The sequence below is a fragment of the Taurulus bubalis genome (genome assembly GCF_910589615.1).
Source record: "Taurulus bubalis genome assembly, chromosome: 18".
Classification (NCBI taxonomy): Eukaryota; Metazoa; Chordata; class Actinopteri; order Perciformes; family Cottidae; genus Taurulus; species Taurulus bubalis.
This window is the reverse complement of record NC_136606.1, coordinates 21,360,702-21,378,201: the sequence shown is the minus strand read 5'-3', so window position 1 is coordinate 21,378,201 and position 17,500 is coordinate 21,360,702. Positions and strand designations below refer to the sequence as shown.

General features: G+C 46.0%; 1 protein-coding gene across 1 annotated transcript in view; it reads left to right on the top strand.

Annotated features, from left to right (window-relative positions):
• Positions 1–790: 790 nt before the first annotated feature.
• Positions 791–17,500, top strand: part of plppr4b (phospholipid phosphatase related 4b) — a gene marked incomplete at both ends in the record, with an annotated part of 26,635 nt that continues 9,925 nt past the window's right edge. The window contains 2 exons of the mRNA XM_079234354.1: positions 791–862; positions 12,753–12,938. Of these exons, the coding sequence (XP_079090480.1) occupies positions 791–862; positions 12,753–12,938 (258 nt within the window). The remainder of the gene's footprint in view (positions 863–12,752; positions 12,939–17,500) is intronic.

Below are 17,500 nucleotides of genomic sequence, written 5' to 3'. Positions count from 1 at the left end.
TCATTATTTTGGAAAATTAGATGAAAATTGAGATGCTAGCTCCTTATTTTCATATTTCTATTTTGGGTCATGGTTTTAAAAAGCTAACTGGTTGTAAGGACCGACATCCCAGTATTGGACATGGCGTCCGCGGCAGCAAGGTGGCGCTGCTGAGTGAGAGCAGACATGATCCTGCATGAAAGGCACTGCAACGCAGAAACCACACAAATAACCGTCTCTACCAATCAGCTCCTCCGAGACAGACGCACACTTATTAAAGGAGCTTTTAAAAAACAATGGGTGGATATGTACTTTATTCATCTCAGGGATGAAAGATATGTACAGCGCAGATGTTACTTTAGGAAATGAAATGCAGCTGCACGTGCGCTGGCATGATGTAGTCCCACAATCATACTTTTCATAAATGTGGGAAAAGGCTTCTCTTTTTGTTGTGGCAGTCTGTTCCATCCATTGTCAGCGCCAGCAGCAGTCATGTGCTGTCGCCTTCCTCCCCACTGCGCATGCGCGCGCTCTCCTCCTCCTCCTCCTCCTCCTCCTCCTCCTCGGTGTGGCTCCTCTCTACCTGACAGCTCGGAGGAGGACGTGCACACAGCCGAGCCCGCGGCTCCTCTAGCAGTGATAACGGGCATCGGGAAGCGGGGAGAGTGGGCTGGATACCGGCAGCGGTCGTCCCCGAGCATCCCGCTGCGCGCCGCGGCATGGAGCGCTCCTGATCCCGGCAGGACGCCCGGAGAGCTCAGCCATCCTTCTTCCCCGCGTCTCATCCGTTTGGATACTTCGAGGCCCGGCCATGTCTGCGAGGGAGAAGGGGACCCTGACCAAAGACAGTGTCAGCCTGCTGCCATGTTTCTATTTCGTGGAGGTGGGTTCCCGCTGCATGCCCCCTCCCCCTCCATCACCTAGACTCCAGTCTGCGTCTTGTGTAACTACCTCAGATCCACGAGACGGGCTTCCTGTGACGATCGGCTTTAGACTCGACTCATACTATTTGTAACATGTAGGTCATATGTGCATATGTGGTGCGTTCAGGTGAGTTTGAGCCACATGTGATGCATCCATCACCTGCACAGAGCCACCTGTTCTCACGGCGCAGACGCCTCCACCAGTGCAGAGACACGCGTCTGTGCGCGTGTCCTCGGGGCTGCGCGGGACCGGTCAGACCCGCGCACCGTGTCCCTCGCGTGAGGACGCGTGTCCCCTCGGAGACACCAGACCCGGGGAAGGACGAGCACACGGACACACTTCTGGTGTCACTATTTGTTTCCTCGTAACTTTTCCAGTAGATCCAACAGAAGACCTTGATGATGATGATGATGATTATTATTATTATTATTATTATTATTATTATTATTATTATTATTATTATTATTATTAGTCCTTGCGATCATTTCGATCCAAACATATTTTCATCAGTTGGTGCTTTTCGCGCAGGAAATGTCTGCAGCTCCTCTCGGGAGAATAAACAGCTATGCAGCCAAAAAGCGTCATGCCAACATCCCATAATGTGAGGCGCGAGTCTGGAGACAGGATGCTGGACGATGACTGTGTGGAGAGGATTCCATATATTTTGACATGTTTATACATCAGGACGATACAAATACATACAATGATAATAAGATAATAACACAATTGGTTTCGAACATCTCTGTGCAGACGGCTCCTTTATGCACGCTCTAATTCTCCATGGCTCACGACCAACCGGCTGCTGATTACAGAGCTGCCTGTAATGCTGCGTGATGGATGCTGTGTGATGGATGCTGCGCGATGGATGCTGCGCGATGGATGCTGCGTGATGGATGCTGCGTGATGGATGCTGTGTGATGGATGCTGTTGGGATGGATGCTGTTGGGATGGATGCTGTGTGATGGATGCTGTGTGATGGATGCTGTTGGGATGGATGCTGTTGGGATGGATGCTGCGTGATGGATGCTGTGTGATGGATGCTGTGTGATGGATGCTGTTGGGATGGATGCTGTTGGGATGGATGCTGTTGGGATGGATGCTGTGTGATGGATGCTGTGTGATGGATGCTGTGTGATGGATGCTGTTGGGATGGATGCTGCGTGATGGATGCTGTGTGATGGATGCTGTGTGATGGATGCTGTTGGGATGGATGCTGTGTGATGGATGCTGTTGGGATGGATGCTGTGTGATGGATGCTGTGTGATGGATGCTGTGTGATGGATGCTGTGTGATGGATGCTGTGTGATGGATGCTGTTGGGATGGATGCTGTTGGGATCCCTCTCTTGGTTCGGGGTTCCCTCCATGTGTTTCCCGTGTTGTGTTTGCAGCCTTCCATAATTCCAATGCGCCCTCACTCATATTAACGGGCCTGAAGTGGACACGGTGGGGAATGACTCCGGCCCCTGTTCCCTGGAGGATTTGACTACCCTGTATTTTATTTATATATATATATATATATATATATATATATATATATATATATATATATATATATATATATATATATATATATATATACGAACAACAGTAATCATGTAAACTAGGCCAATGCTGGAAGTTCATTCTACTCACTGCATATACTTCGGGCCCACTGGACTCCTCCTGTGTCAGTGGCTGTCCTGTCAGCGTGATGTAGCGTCCCTCAGTAGCTTGGAGGAGATCAGAGCGAGCCTGTCATGATGGACCCACCTCCCTGAGGACACCTCTGCATCAGGACTCAGGGCTACCTGCCTTGTGAATTCTTAATTCTTAAAGCAGATGTGATACGTCTCCATGTAATAGGGGTTCAAAACAACACCGTGCTTTGATATGAGGGTTTGGGGTTTAGTTTGATCAAGGTGTTTGGTTTTCAGGGGTTTAGACATTACTAAGAGCCAAATTGGATCTGAAGTTGTTCTGCAAAACACAGAAGATGTATGACAGTCGACCACTTGGATTAGATTAGGAATGGAGCTGCATCATGCACACCAACTGGTTGCTGTAAATTCACATAGAGACGTAACACCTCTGAAAGCTAGGCTTGGTAATTTTGATGCTTGATTTACAAAAAACAGCCCAGTGTTGACAACTCTTCTCCAGTGAAAGTAGCTTGCAGCACTAGCTACTTCTGGAACATTTTTATGTTTGGTAAAAATGATGTATATGTACATGACACGGTGAAAAAACCCTCATGCATAGTAAATGAGACGGGGTTGGGTCCGGAGTAGAGCGGAGCGCTGGGTGCTCGTCATGGATTACAGAAATACGTAGATTTGTCTCGGCGCTACGACCCTCTGAAGTGTGGGAGCAAGCCTCTAGTTTGGTTATTTCGCCGTCGCCATCTTGGATTACAGGCGTCGTCATGTTGGTTTTTTCGTATCTAATGAACTGAAGTGACCATAACTGGAATGTGGAGGAGCAACGTAGAGACGCCGTGTACAGCTTTAGTAGCGGCAGAGACCTTCATGTCTCTTATGGTCTGTTTGACTCTAAATGAGCATAATGTACTAAATGAACATCATGCTGTATTGAAGAAGACTTGAAACTAGAGATTGAGACATAACTCATGTTTACAATGTTTACTGAGGGAATACATCAAGAGAAGTAGAGTGAGCTTTAGCTAACGTTACAGATGTTGTTACCTGCCAAGTTTAAGAAAGGAACAAATGATAAAATATTCATATTGAACAGCCAAATCTGATTAGAATAAACAATAATTGTCATTGGGGTTCAGGCCTAACGTTCACCATCTCAACTTCATAAAATAAGATAATCCTTTATTAGTCCCGCAGTGGGGAAATTACAGGATTACAGCAGCATTGCTCACAAGTGAATAAAAGACAAAAAATCAAGTAATATAAATGAACAGTAATAGAGAACAATAAAAAAACAGTAAAGAAGAATATTAAATATACAGACTGAATAAAAAAGTATATATTCATGTGATATTTATCAGATGACTGGACGGTTTCAAGTTTATTTTCAAGTGTATGTATCAAAACAAACCAAAGTCAGGATTACCATTCCTGCTCATGGATTATGAGCTGGTTTTATTCGATGTTCAGGAGCAGCTGCAGAAGTGAGGCCTGTGCTCGCTGTAGCGGCCCGGCTTCAGTTTGTGGTGGAGTGCAGCGAGGCGCCACTGTGAAGCCTCAGGCGGCTTTCCTGCAAAGTGGAACAAATGGAAGCACGAGGAAGGCCGAACAACTGTTCTCTCCAACGGGGGAAAACAAAAGCTGAAACCATGTGTTTAATAATTGTAGGGAGGGACGTGGCCATGAGCCCAGACGAAGGACAAAGCCGATGTTCAGGCTGGCTTCTGTTCCCGCTCGCTCCCTGAGCTGCTGCTGGGTCTCTCAGGCTCACGTCAGGATGCACAACAGCCACAGCTTTTGGGACGGCCTCTCATCCAGACGAGGGGCTCGTAGTCCTGCTGGGACCGAGCGACACGCTGGACCACGTGTTGAACCTCCACAACATGCAGCTTGTGGTTCTTGATGTGCAAAGGGGATTGGGAGAGCAGTAGTGTCAAAATAAACTGAATTTGATTGAATTAATGTCAACAGCTAGGGTGTGGCATTGACATAGCCAGAGAAGTCACACCAAAATTATTATTATTTTTTTTTAAATACAGCAGACATCAGCAGACCAGCGGTTTCTTATTCACATTAATCCAGTAAAAGGCTCCTGTTGTCTGGTTGATGTGCTCTCTGCAGAGCGGCGACCCTCCTCCAGAGCGACCCGCTGACCAGTGAGAGGATCTCCCAGTGTCACTTGAGTTCATGTGAGGTCAACGTTTACATCTGGTTGGCTTCACAGTGGAGATTTAGGAGCCTCAGAATGTGGACTCAGCAGCTGGTGCAGTACAACAGGCTCCACCGTGAGTCAGATACGTTTATTAAAATATGAACGTCGATGAGGCCACTCGTCTGAGCCGCTGAGCTGCATCCCCTGGGCAGACTGCCACCGGTTGAGAAGGTTAAACATGTTTTCGGTTCATAAGGAAGCTATTGCCAACGGACCCAGTGGCAGCGATGTCATGCATTAAAAGAAGGATATGGAAACCGGTCCTCTCGTTGTTGTGCACAAACTGTGCAGCTCTCTCCGTGCTGCAGCGTGTGTGTTCATGGCTGCAGACGTGTGGAGTGTGTGAAGAAGTGGCAGGTTACTGCTCATGCTTCTTGTACCTGCCTTTTTCTTTATATTTATGGATTTATGTTATGTATATACTCTTTTCTGGTTAATTCTAGTGACGCTGCGTTGGAGAAAGCGGTTGTGTAATTGATTATCAAATTGTGTGTTGCTGCAAAGTGAATTCATTGTTGGTTGGGACATATATATCATAATGCAACATCATCATAAGTAAGATTACGGTTCTCAACAACCTCTCAAGCAGGGCTCAACATTAACTTTTAAAATGTCAACCTTTGTGTACCGTAGCTGAACATATGGTCGCCACGTTCCGTCCCTGATATGTTGAGTGATTCAGAGAAAATGTGACATGTATACATGTGTATGATGTACATGCTTTGCAGTACAATTGACCTCCAGCTCAAAGATGCTGGGATTCTTCTACCAAGACTCCACCGATGATCGTTTTGTTCCTCGTTCAGGTTCACTTGGTTCTCTGTTAGTTAAACTTATTTGAACCTTTCTCCTCACAGTGAAAACAAGTTCATTGCTTCTCCATCGTCTCTGGAACAGATGCAACACGTCAACTTATATGCAGAGTTGTCTGTTCTGTCCTGACAGGAACAGACATATTTAAAACGAATGCAACAAATAAACAAAGTTGCTTTTATTTTGCGGTGGATGTTTTGCTGTTCTATAGGATAAAAAGTGTTCACCGCTGATGAATTGGTTGCCAATGATCCAAAATAGTTGCCATTGGCAACCTGGCAACATCCGCAGTGGAGTCCTGCTCTCAAACACGCGTACGGCCACTTGAGGACGGTCTGCTCCTACGAGGGGCTCCGGCGCCGCCATTACGGGACGCTAATGGTTTCACCTCGTGTGCGTTGCTATGGCGATACGAGCAACATGTTTGGGTTGTGTCCCACTCTCCAGTAGTGGGACACAATATATTCACCGTTGTATTATTCATGGGGGTTATTAAACAGAGAACAAAAGCACCATTTTCAGCATTTTAATGCACAATTTGAGGAGTCTGAGGAGCCTGAGTGGAGAGATTGGTCCTGTACGTGACCCGGTTGAAAAAAAGGCCATTCTGTTTTCTAAACATATCTGTGTCACGTCGGGCTTTCGAGACGCCGTGGCAGGAGGGCCAGCAGAGAGCGCAGGCTGCCGGAGGTCCGGTCGGACCAGAACATGTGACACATGAGAGCGTCTGTGCGTGCGGATCGGACCGAAGGCGAGACAAAGAGGACGAGCTGCAGAGAGCAGGCCGGCAGTGGGTGTTAGCAGATGTAGGGCAACGGAGCATCTCTGCTGAGCTCCACTCTCCCACAGGAGCCCAGGCCTCTTCAGAGGAAGACGCTCTGCTCTGTGATGCTCTGTGATGCTCTGTGATGCTCTGCCATGTAGTTGATGAGGCAGTCGGTCAAACAGTTAATACTGCAGCCACTCACTCAGACAGGAAGTAGCTATACAGGCAGTCACTACAAGCACCTTGTTTGCAACAATTGAAGGCAGATATGTGTCATTTATGCCTGAGGCGGAAACAAGTTGACTCTCTGAACGCTCGACAGCTTCTTGTGTTCATCTTTTGCTCTGCGGGTTTGTGTTGTATATATTTCTGCTATTTTTGCAAGCGAGGTGCTGCCAACTGTTTTTCTCTTGCCTTCATTTGTTTTGTCTCTCTGGATTTCTTTGGAAGCTCTTTTCACACTTTGTAATCGACTAAGATACATAGGATCAAATAACTTTAACCAAATTGAATCTCTCGAAACGGTACATTTAATATTCCTCACATGCACACGCACACACACATGCACACAGACACACACTAAAGTACATTTAGTTGAGCACTGATTTGAGCTCATCATGCTTTACTTATTTTCATTTTATGCTCTTTATACTTTTCAGAGAGAAAATATTGTTCTTTTTGCTCACTTCCATTTATCTGACAGCTATAGTCATTAGTTACTTTTTAGGTTCAGATTTGACATGAGTTTATGAAAAAGGATGTATTTGATTCAACTACCTTTAAAGTAGTTTACATGTAAATGCATCATGTAATGGTCCAATAATATCCAGGGTTTGAAAGAGTTCAAGATTGATATGTTTATACAGTAGGTATTGCATTTTACTCAAGGAGAAGTATTTCTGTAAAACAATTTACAGAGATGAAAGTAAGAAGTAGGTCAGTTAAAATGTACTCTGAATAAACTTTACTGTGTTACATTTTTAAAACAGTCAGCTTTTCAAGTTGCCCGCAGCAGTTTTTAAAAAGTGCAAGTTTACAATTTTCTAAATTGCTTTTTTGACAACAGTAGAGACAGCTTTTATCTTTTGACTGTCTCCGTGTGTTGTCAGTGTCAGACTTCACTTCATAAGACATGCATTTATTTTATTTTTATTTTCACAAGACATTCCCATTGAGATTTGAAATGTCTTTATCTAGGGAGTTCTAGCCAAGAAGGCGGCATGACAATTTATCATGAAACCACAACCAACAGACTTAAAACAAAACATTAAATAGTTCAAACAACAAAAGGACTTTCACGAGCAACAGACTTGAAACCAGCAACAGATTGCATCAAACAACGCATTAGCAGTGGCATTCAGTGGTCAAATAGTCCTCTTAAATGCTTATGAAATAATCTAGTTTAATTAGGTGACTTTGGAGCTCACATTAAAAAGCAACTTCAAAAGTAAAGTTTGTCCACATGCCCGAAAGTTGCAGCTGCTGATAGTTTGTGTAAAATGGCCTTTTTAAGTCAAATGTACCAATACTACCGTTTCTCACACACACTGCAATGATGTGTGCGGAAACCCGAATCAAAGGCAAATCCTTACTCAGCATGGTACACTAGTCAAGCATTTTCAAAGAAACGGAGAGACTTGAAGCGTTACCAGACAGACGACTGAGAAAACTCCATCGCTGTCGGTGCTGTTGGCCCAGCACAAATAACTGCCAGCCAAAGCCCACTGGAGCCTGCTTTCCATTTTTACACATCTATTATTCAAACTGCACCGTCTCTTCCGTCGTCACTGAGGCCGCCAGCAGCACATGAGAGCTGTCAGAGGAGTGTCATACGGCAAAGGGCCGAACACTTATCCAAATGTGAACACCCAAAGAAGGAAGTGCACAAAGCAGTAAATTAAATATATATTCCAACTGGACTATGAAATAACACAATGCCAAAAAGAAACGAGAGAAGTGCACTCAGCACAGTGGAAATCCCCACCAGGTGTGTCTGCAACCATCACACCTGTATCACCTGTCTAGAAACCAATGGACTGCAAGGCTTCGTAAAACACTCTTCATGCAAACTCAAAAACCAGCGGCGATGTATGCAGGCAATCATCTTAAAGCCGCTGTAAAAAACATTTCATACAATCTTGCCAAAAACAGCTGCGAGATACAGAAGTGTGTGTAATGGTTAGCTAGCCAAACACAATAAATACAAGTGAGTCGTCATACAATACACATAAAACAATCTTGTGATAAAAAAATGTAACTCAACGAGTTGTTTGGCCGCGTAGCAGTGAAACTAAATCACTGCCTGCAACTACAAGAGGTCCATGAGCATGCAACTACCACTGGGCAACCAAAATACGATGCAGTTTACTGCAGCAGAATGATCGATTAGCCGGGTTCGATCCCCAATCCCGGGCGGGCCTTCTGTGTGGAGTTTACACTCTGGGTTCTCCGGCTTCCTCCACAGTCCAAAGACGTGCAGGTCAGGTTAATTGGAGACTCTAAACGGTCCGTAGCTGAGGATGTGAGCGTGCATGGTGAATGTCTCTATATGAGCCCTGAGATGAACTGGAGACTTGTCCAGGGTGAATGCTGCCTTCACCCAATGTCAGCTGGGATCGGCTCCAGCGCCCCGGAATAGGATAAGCGGTTTGGATAATGGAATGGTTTGATTAGATTAGCTTGTTGTCTCACATCTCAAGTTGCCAATCAGACTGTGAGAAGCATGCAGAATGAGAAGTCCTGGCCTGGATGTCCGCTGGCTGCACCGAAGCCCTGTAATACTGCCCCTTGCCCCCTGAGGCTCATCGTCATCAGGCCGATCGCCAATGGGTTCTGAGATTGATCCACTTATATGTATTATCTCTGCTTGTAAAATCAGGATTGTTGCATCATGGGATGACATTTTGTCATCTGTCAGGATTTTAATTATCAAGATTAAAATATGTATTTCATACGGACATGTGATCCAGTCCAGATTTATTTGTACTTTGTGTTGTTTTACCAATGGTTATGGTCGGCGCTAGTAGATTAGGATGGCATGCCATGGCACTACATGCACCTTGCCACACACAAGAGGAACGATTAGCAGTTCAGCAAAAACAGTATGAATGTGGCTTCAGGGAGCCCGGACATCGATCATATCATGTTTTATCCAAATTATACTTGATATCCTATTCTCTGTAGTACTGAAGGTTTAATGTTGCTTACTGTGAGATGGCTTGCTCTCTGTACTGATTAATTTCACAATTTAAAGTCACATACAAAGGAAAGGAATCATACAGAGTATTTGTAGAGACATTGAAGCGTACCAAATACGATTTGCCGCCATTGGCCTCGGCAGATCCCGCTGCACTTTCAGAATAACAGGATGTGACATAAATTATCCTGGAGAAATTTACTTTGAAGTATGGAGAGTGCAGCATTCCTCCTAGAACAGCTTCATCTCCAGAGCGTGAGCGGGGCGAATGCTGACATCACTGACCTATATTTCTCATTTCCACGAGCTGAGATTGCTGGACGCGAGGTGAGGGAAGCTGACGGTGAGCCAAGGGAACCAGAGAGAGGGGGAGGGGGACGAGGCAGGAAGACAGCGTGGAGCTCGATGGTGGGCTGCATGAGCTGGTCTGCAACACGGAGCTGTGAGACTCCTTCCCTGTTTAAGTTAGGGATGCAATGTCCAGGGCTGTGGCTCAGAGGGCGGGCGGGTTGTCCTTCAATCAGAAGATCGGCGGTTTGAATGGTTGACATGTGGTGTTAAAGCGCTTTGAGTGGTACGAAGACCAGGAAGGCCCGAGGGATTGGCGAACCTCTGAAAACACTGCTGCACACACGCCGTGCAAAGCTTCCCCTTCTGTGTGTCAAGGAGATGGAAAGATAGGGGGAAGGGGAAATAAATTAGCGCCACTGAGAGCAAAATGCAGGTAAGACTCACACTGAGCTGAAATGAAACCCATAAGTGCCCATAAATGAGCTGGATCAACTATATAGTTCATGTCAGTGGGGTACCTCCTGGTGAAGGCACGCCCACCACTCTGCCTCTTTTTGTTGTTGCCTTCGTTGGTTGGGTTGCGGCATGAGAAGTGACATTAGTTCGGTTTGGGAGAGAACGTCAGGGTGAAACGACCAGATGGATCATGCCTCCTGCGACCGAGGCGGTCTGATGCTGCGTGGCCACGCACGTGTGTTCAATGCACACTGAGTATTTTCTGAGAAATGAACTTTCGGAACAATGGCTGCGATCACCACTCGACTGGATCTGAAGATTTAAGATCAGAATCTTGTCACATTTATGGTTTTATCTGCCGACTGTCAACACCAACTGACGCGAACTGGAAAAGACCAGATCCAGCAGCTGAGAATCAAGTTATAATAAACTGGGATTGTCCTTTAACTTGAATTTTCCCGTATTTGCAAAAAGACAGCATCATTCCTACCAATGGGATCAACCACACCCTTGCATGTGCTCTTTTAGGGCTTTTTATGCCGCTGTATGGGAAGAGCTCTTTGAATATTCTTGATTGTGAATGTAGCATAAAAAGTAATGTCAGATGTTTGTTCCATAATTCCTGGCTTCCAACTGTCTTTTCAATTTTTTCCACATGTCCCATTCCCTTGAAGTTCACCACTAGTCTTTGTAAGGAAAGGAGTAGGGGAGGATAGGAAAACCGGACGGAAAGACAGGAAAACTAGTGTGTTAGTGAGCAACCCCTGGCAGAGACAGACAAATGGAAGGAAGCCTGCAAACAGAGGCCCTCTGTGTGGTTGTGTGTATGTGTGTACACGTGGTTCAGATGCCAGCAGGAGTGTGTGGTGCCTTGAAGGGATCCCCCTGTGTTGAGCTTCTAGCTCCTCCATCCCGTTGTTCTACTTAGCATTAGCAGAGCGAGCGACTGCGTACCAACGAATCAGGGTATTAAGCCCATGATGCTCGAGGCCACGTTCAGCTCTCACTGCAGTCCTCTGTGGACACTTCACCGCCATCAATTACACATCAGCTTTCTGCCTACATATGCACCTCACTTCTCTGTGCCTGCTGTGGGGGGTTGGGACATATTCTGGAAAGAATTTTGACACTAGCACTGCAGCGTTAGCGTGTGAAATGGAGTCGTTGATATTGGGGTTTTTAATTGTCATGTTCAAGGTTTTCTTCACAAAATTCAGAGCATTCAGAGATTATCTATTTAAAAATATAGTGGATTAATATCTGCCTGAATGGAGTGAACACATGAAAAAGCATAGCCAGGCTGGCCGAGCATGCTTTCAGTACATGTTAGGGCATGTTTCCCACTGGCTAGCTAGCTAATGGTCGCCGGGCCGCACTGCTCTCATAATATCATGCTGATCACGGTGTCACCGCTGAGGTGTAGCCCCCCACCCTCCGGTTCCACCTCAGTAAACACTGACCGCACAGGTATCATCTTTTGGACTGTTGCCTCTCTTTGCACCGTTAGCTGCAAGCCGCTGGCTCCGAGTCTCCATGCATAGAGCCGTTGGAAGGCAATCAAAATGCTCTCAATTTAGCGTTTTTGCACCTTGAGAGGTGCTATACGACATTCATTACCTGGGCACCGCTGACATCACAAGCACACAGGAAGTAAACACATGGTTTACTTGGTGAATTTAAATTCAACTATTCAGTATACTCAGTATTTGGCGCTCGGGGAATGAGAACAGGCTGAACACAGAGAAGGAAAGCATCTTCTGCAAACAGTTGTTTGCTGTTCTGAATGTCGTGTACAGCCCCAAGAGATACGCAGAGTTATTATCAGTATGCCTCAGTTGTGCCATTTCAGTCCATCTCGCTCCTCATTATATGATATAAGGTTGTTTTTTATAGCGGGTTATGAAAATGAATAACCGTGTTCCAACATATCTGATTTGAGGGACTTGTGATGGGGAGCTAGGACTGGATATCCACTCCCGTGACTGGTCAGTGGGGAAATGGCCATTCAGCGTGTCTGAGGCAGAAATGTACATCAACCGAGAGCTGATCTCTCGCTATCTCCCACACACCAACTGAGAGAACACCAGCTTTATTAGTGGAACTTTATTTCATGGTTGGTGAATGAACTGCTGCGCTATGATTGTTCTTTTATGATTGTAAGACCTCCAGCTGGCTGTAGTAAACGCAACCTAGCTGTTTGTTGGGAAGAGGATTCTTACAGAAGAAGAGCACTTGATGTTCATGAGAGCAATGCATTCCACACGCCATCTCCCCTCCCCCTCGGGTTATGAAAGCCATTTTCCATGCCTTCGTCCTCGTTATCAAATCAAATTAGCATGTTCATTGAACCATAGGGTTATGGGGGCAGCGTTCAGTGCCTGTTCTTCTATTCATTTATTCATCCATAGGCAGTATGTTAAAGCTCCTCCTGCCTCAGCTGTTCCATCTCTCTGACATCTTTTCCTCCTGTCGACTCACAGCTGCCGATCCTGGTGTCGTCCGTGGTCAGCCTGTACTTCCTGGAGTGGACGGATGTGTTCAAGCCGGCGAAGTCCGGCTTCAGCTGCCATGACCGCAGCCTGAGCCTTCCCTACATCGACCCCAACCGCGAGGTCATCCCGCTCCTGATGCTGCTCAGCCTGGCCTTCGCCGGACCCGCCATCACGGTAAAGCTGCCTTCACGCAAATAGGAAGCTTTCGGGTCAGCAATATGTCAGCAAAGAGAAAGAGAGGAAGCGTTTCCCCGTTTCTAGGCAACAGCAACAGTTGCAGCTTCGATGTGATCAGCAGCAAATGAGGTGGAAGTTGAAATGATTTGAGCCTTAAGGGCAGCACACAGCTGGTCATGCGCGGGCGACTTAAAGATCAATCGGAAAAATTGGCAGCATCTGAACTTGTTGTAGATTTCCATCCTTTTATTGACATTATATTGCTTGATGATTATTTCCTCTTTCCAAGTATCACATTTATGACTATGAAAATATAATAATTTACTTCAGGTAGCAAATAGTTACTGACAGCAACACACCACATCAGCTTCACAGTCTTTATTATCTTTATTCGTTGGCAGATGACAGTATGAATTATACAATCCTCTCGACAGTGTTTTGAAAGTGTAATATGAATATGGTTCACCTTGGCGAGGTCACCAGACTCATAGAGACAGAACACCATTCACGCTCACATTCACACCTGCGGGCGATTCATCCCTTCATAAGCGGCATGTCTTTGGGCTGTGGGAGGAAGCCGGGACCTGGAGGAGCACACAGAAGGGCCGTCCAGCCCGGGATCGACCCCCGGGCCTTTTTTGCACCACATTATGTGAAACTCTACCGGAGCCGAACGTCAGGGCGAATTGGGCTTTTAGGCCTTAAAGAGACAGAGGCTGAACACAGGTGCTGCAGCATTGGACGGTCTGGTGAAAGATAATATATTTTATAACATTTCGGCCTGTAAACTTGTTCAAGTAGACATCTGAAATAAAAGCATGAAGTTGAAAAACGAGCACACTGTGTCTCCTCTGAATTCAGGGGTAAAGGCACTAGTAGGTATTGTTATTGGATGATGATACACATCCATACATATACTTGCTTTACACAGAAATAGCACAATAATGATGGACTCTTGACTTTGACTCATCAATGAAGAAAACCCAGAAATCCGACTTTAGAAGTGTACATTGTGCTCCATACATGTGTGTGTACAAATCATACAATAATGTGATTTGCAAACCAAGATATCTGGCTTTAGTCCTTATACTAACAGTTTAAGTTGCCTTTCAAGTTTCTATTTGTGTCTCATTCTCTGAACCTGATTGGATACATCTGGAGTTCAGTGATGCCATAACCTGACCCACTGCAACACACAGCAGAACACATCCTTTCACGTGGAGTCCCTTCTGATAATCCCCTCAGGGCCCACCAGTGGAGCTGTGGGCCTGCAGGACGCGTCCCTCAGGCCAGCAGGACGCGTCCCTCAGGCCTGCAGGACGCGTCCCTCAGGCCAGCAGGACGCGTCCCTCAGGCCAGCAGGACGCGTCCCTCAGGCCTGCAGGACGCGTCCCTCAGGCCAGCAGGACGCGTCCCTCAGGCCAGCAGGACGCGTCCCTCAGGCCTGCAGGACGCGTCCCTCAGGCCAGCAGGACTCGCTGTTGATCCGTTATCGGCCCATGACCCGGCCCACCTCAGGCCAGGCAGCCTTTCTCGGCATGCACAGTTATTATGGCCAGCAAGGCATGTCATCGCTTCCTTGGAAGTTTCTGAAAACAAACAAACACACTCTGGCATTCACACCAAACGCAGCCATAGCGCTGGCTAACGGAAACCCATCATTTCCGTTAGCTTGTAAAGGTTGTTTTGCATCCACAAAATGATTCATGTCATCGTCAGTCAGAAACAGGTGATTTATTTCTTTTAATAGAAGAGGAGAGACTTTTTTATTTGATTCAGTTGAAAAATAATAGGGGGATAAAACATGATAATGAATGATTTAATAATTATAATTTGCCGTCGCCATTTGGGCATCTTGTTGTTTCTTACAAACAGAAGTGACACAAGAGGTTGGGGATAAGTACAATCAACGCTGATTTAAACATTTTAAGGCAACTAAAAAGGTTGCAATCAACTTTCATGAACTGAAAACACAAAGGGTTACATTTCTAAGACGAAAACATGGACAACTCCCAGACAACACCCCTAAAGCGTCCCCTGCTTTATGGTCTGTTTGACTCTACATGACCATAATGTACTAAATGAACATCATGCTGTATTGAAGAAGACTAGAAACTAGAGATTGAGACATAAACTCATGTTTACAATGTTTACTGAGGGAATACATCAAGAGAAGTAGAGTCATTTATATAGACTTCTATACAACCCTCTGGTTGTCACCCCCTGGTGGTCAGGAGAGAGAATGCAGCTTTAACACATGAAGCATAGACTTCTATACAACCAGAGGAGTCGCCCCCTGGTGGTCAGTGGAGAGAATGCAGCTTTAACACATGAAGCATATACTTCTATACAACCAGAGGAGTCGTCTCCTGGTAGAGAGAATGACGGGCATGAAGGGCATAGGCAATGGCAACATATTTGACAGAGAACAAAAGACTGAGAACATACAGAAGGAAAGGAACATGTATATTTACTGGTTGTTCTGAATCCAGCCTCCCATCAGTGTGCATCAGATGGGACTCTTCAGACTTTAGTCATGTTCCATCTGGACTACAGCCGCTCCTCTGAAGCAGAGCAATTATTTCCCTTATTCAAATTGCAGGACGTTTTCACAGTAAGTCATTTTGCTTTGTAGGAAAATCCCTAGCTCATCTTCATTTTGTGCTGACAAAGGACATGCTGAGCTTTAAATAGTCTCCCAGATGACTATTTTTACAGCTAAGAGTAACAACAGAGCACAGATCACTGATGCTGAAAACAGAACGATAGTAAGATCTTATGAAAGGTCTCGGGGGGATTACACCCTACAACATGCACCAAAGGCCCAGAATGGAACTTGGGCTTTTACATTTACGTTGGGATGGAGAGTCAGATCCCATTCTCTCTCCGCCGTGTCCCCTCCTTCACTGGCTGCAAAACGCCTCCAACGCAAAAAGACAGAAAGAGGCATTAAAAACCTCACAGGGAAGCCAAACCCATTACCAGTGAATGGCTGATTCCAGAGCATTGGCAGCGGAGACGCAAAGAGCCAACGCACTTAATGTCGCCCCAAAAGCTCATTCTCAGAAGAGAAAAGCCTGACTGTATTATCGACCTAAGCCGTGCACACGTCACACAGCTCCCGCTGACATCAGCAGAGTCAGACTCCTCATCTCCTCAGATGATGACACGTTCCTCCTCAGAGGCAACTTGTGGAGCAGGAGGACACCTGAGGCTTCCGGTCCTCCCGTCAGAAGGCCTCGCTCAAGCCCTTTGACTGTCACTCTCTGTTAGAGCGGCCCTCAAGGCTTCTGGGAGAAGGAGTCTGACTTCAGAGGAAGTTATTATAACTCGGTGCATGTTCCTCATGGTGGATTCACAAGAGCAAGCTGCCGGAGCGGGAAGGGAGCTGCTGCTGAGATAAAAATAGTTTGGGTTTTTTTCAGCGGGAAATAGTACAAAGCCGACAGAAAGTTTAGTTGTTTGTGTGAACTGGAGTATTGTGTGTGTGTGTGTGTGTGTGCGTGCGTGTGCGTGTGTGTGTGTGTCCATGTAGGAAAGTGTGTCGTGTAAGTGTGTCACATATTCATATATGAATAACTGTGATGAAATAAATACATGGGTACATAAATATGCAGTTATTGAACTTGTTCATCAACATTATTATAATAAAGTAATAACAACAGAAGATTCATGGAATATCCGTGCATAAACCGAATTGAAAAGAAACATCAGCTTTACATTCTGTATATTCTTAGTATTTGTTCCCATTGAGCAGCTGGCAGTGAAGTGGCCTCTTTCCCACTTCCCATCCCTTTGTTTGATCTACACCCTGAAAGGTTCCGTCAATGCACCGTTCTTGGTTGTGGCGCCTTCACGCTGATCTGTCCACAGAGGTATGAACACTTTAAAATACTTTAACCTCGGTGGTAGTTTGTGGTGCAGCGGCACCTCGTTCAGCCCCGATGACTCGCGAGGTGAAGACGACCCCGGTGTCTCTGTCACTTGCCAACCGGCCGACAAACCGCCTGAGAGTGAAAGCTGCTTCCCGTCTTGGAGCGACTCTGTGGCTTAGCTTGACTTCATGATGTCGTAATGGCCTTCATGTGTTTACACCAACAGGAACACACAGTAAAAACAGTAAAAAGTACCAAACGTGAAGGACTCTCAATAGCAATCTCTGGTCTGTAAATGAAACAAGAAAGGAGGGAAAGCGAGGGGAAGATGTGCGTTGCGTGCCCCAGATAAACCCTGGTTTAGTGAGACTCATAAGTACAGTGTGTCAGTTGCAGTGTTATGCAGATCCCTGGAGGCCCTCCTCTCAGCACTCCTAATCCCTCTCTCTGGCCGGCGCTGCTGCCGCCCTCCCTCCTCTTGTCTCCATCCATCATGTGACGACGGACCCAAAGCATGAAGGCTGGGGAGTAGAGCATGAGACTCAAGGTTGGCAAAACCAGCTGGACGTACCGGCAATGTAGTGATGGACTTTTACATCAGGCCTAAAACCCCCTTTGAAACACCTACGCAGACATTTCCCTTCCTCCTGGTTCTGCAAGGCTGTGGGATTCTGGGTAGTGGCT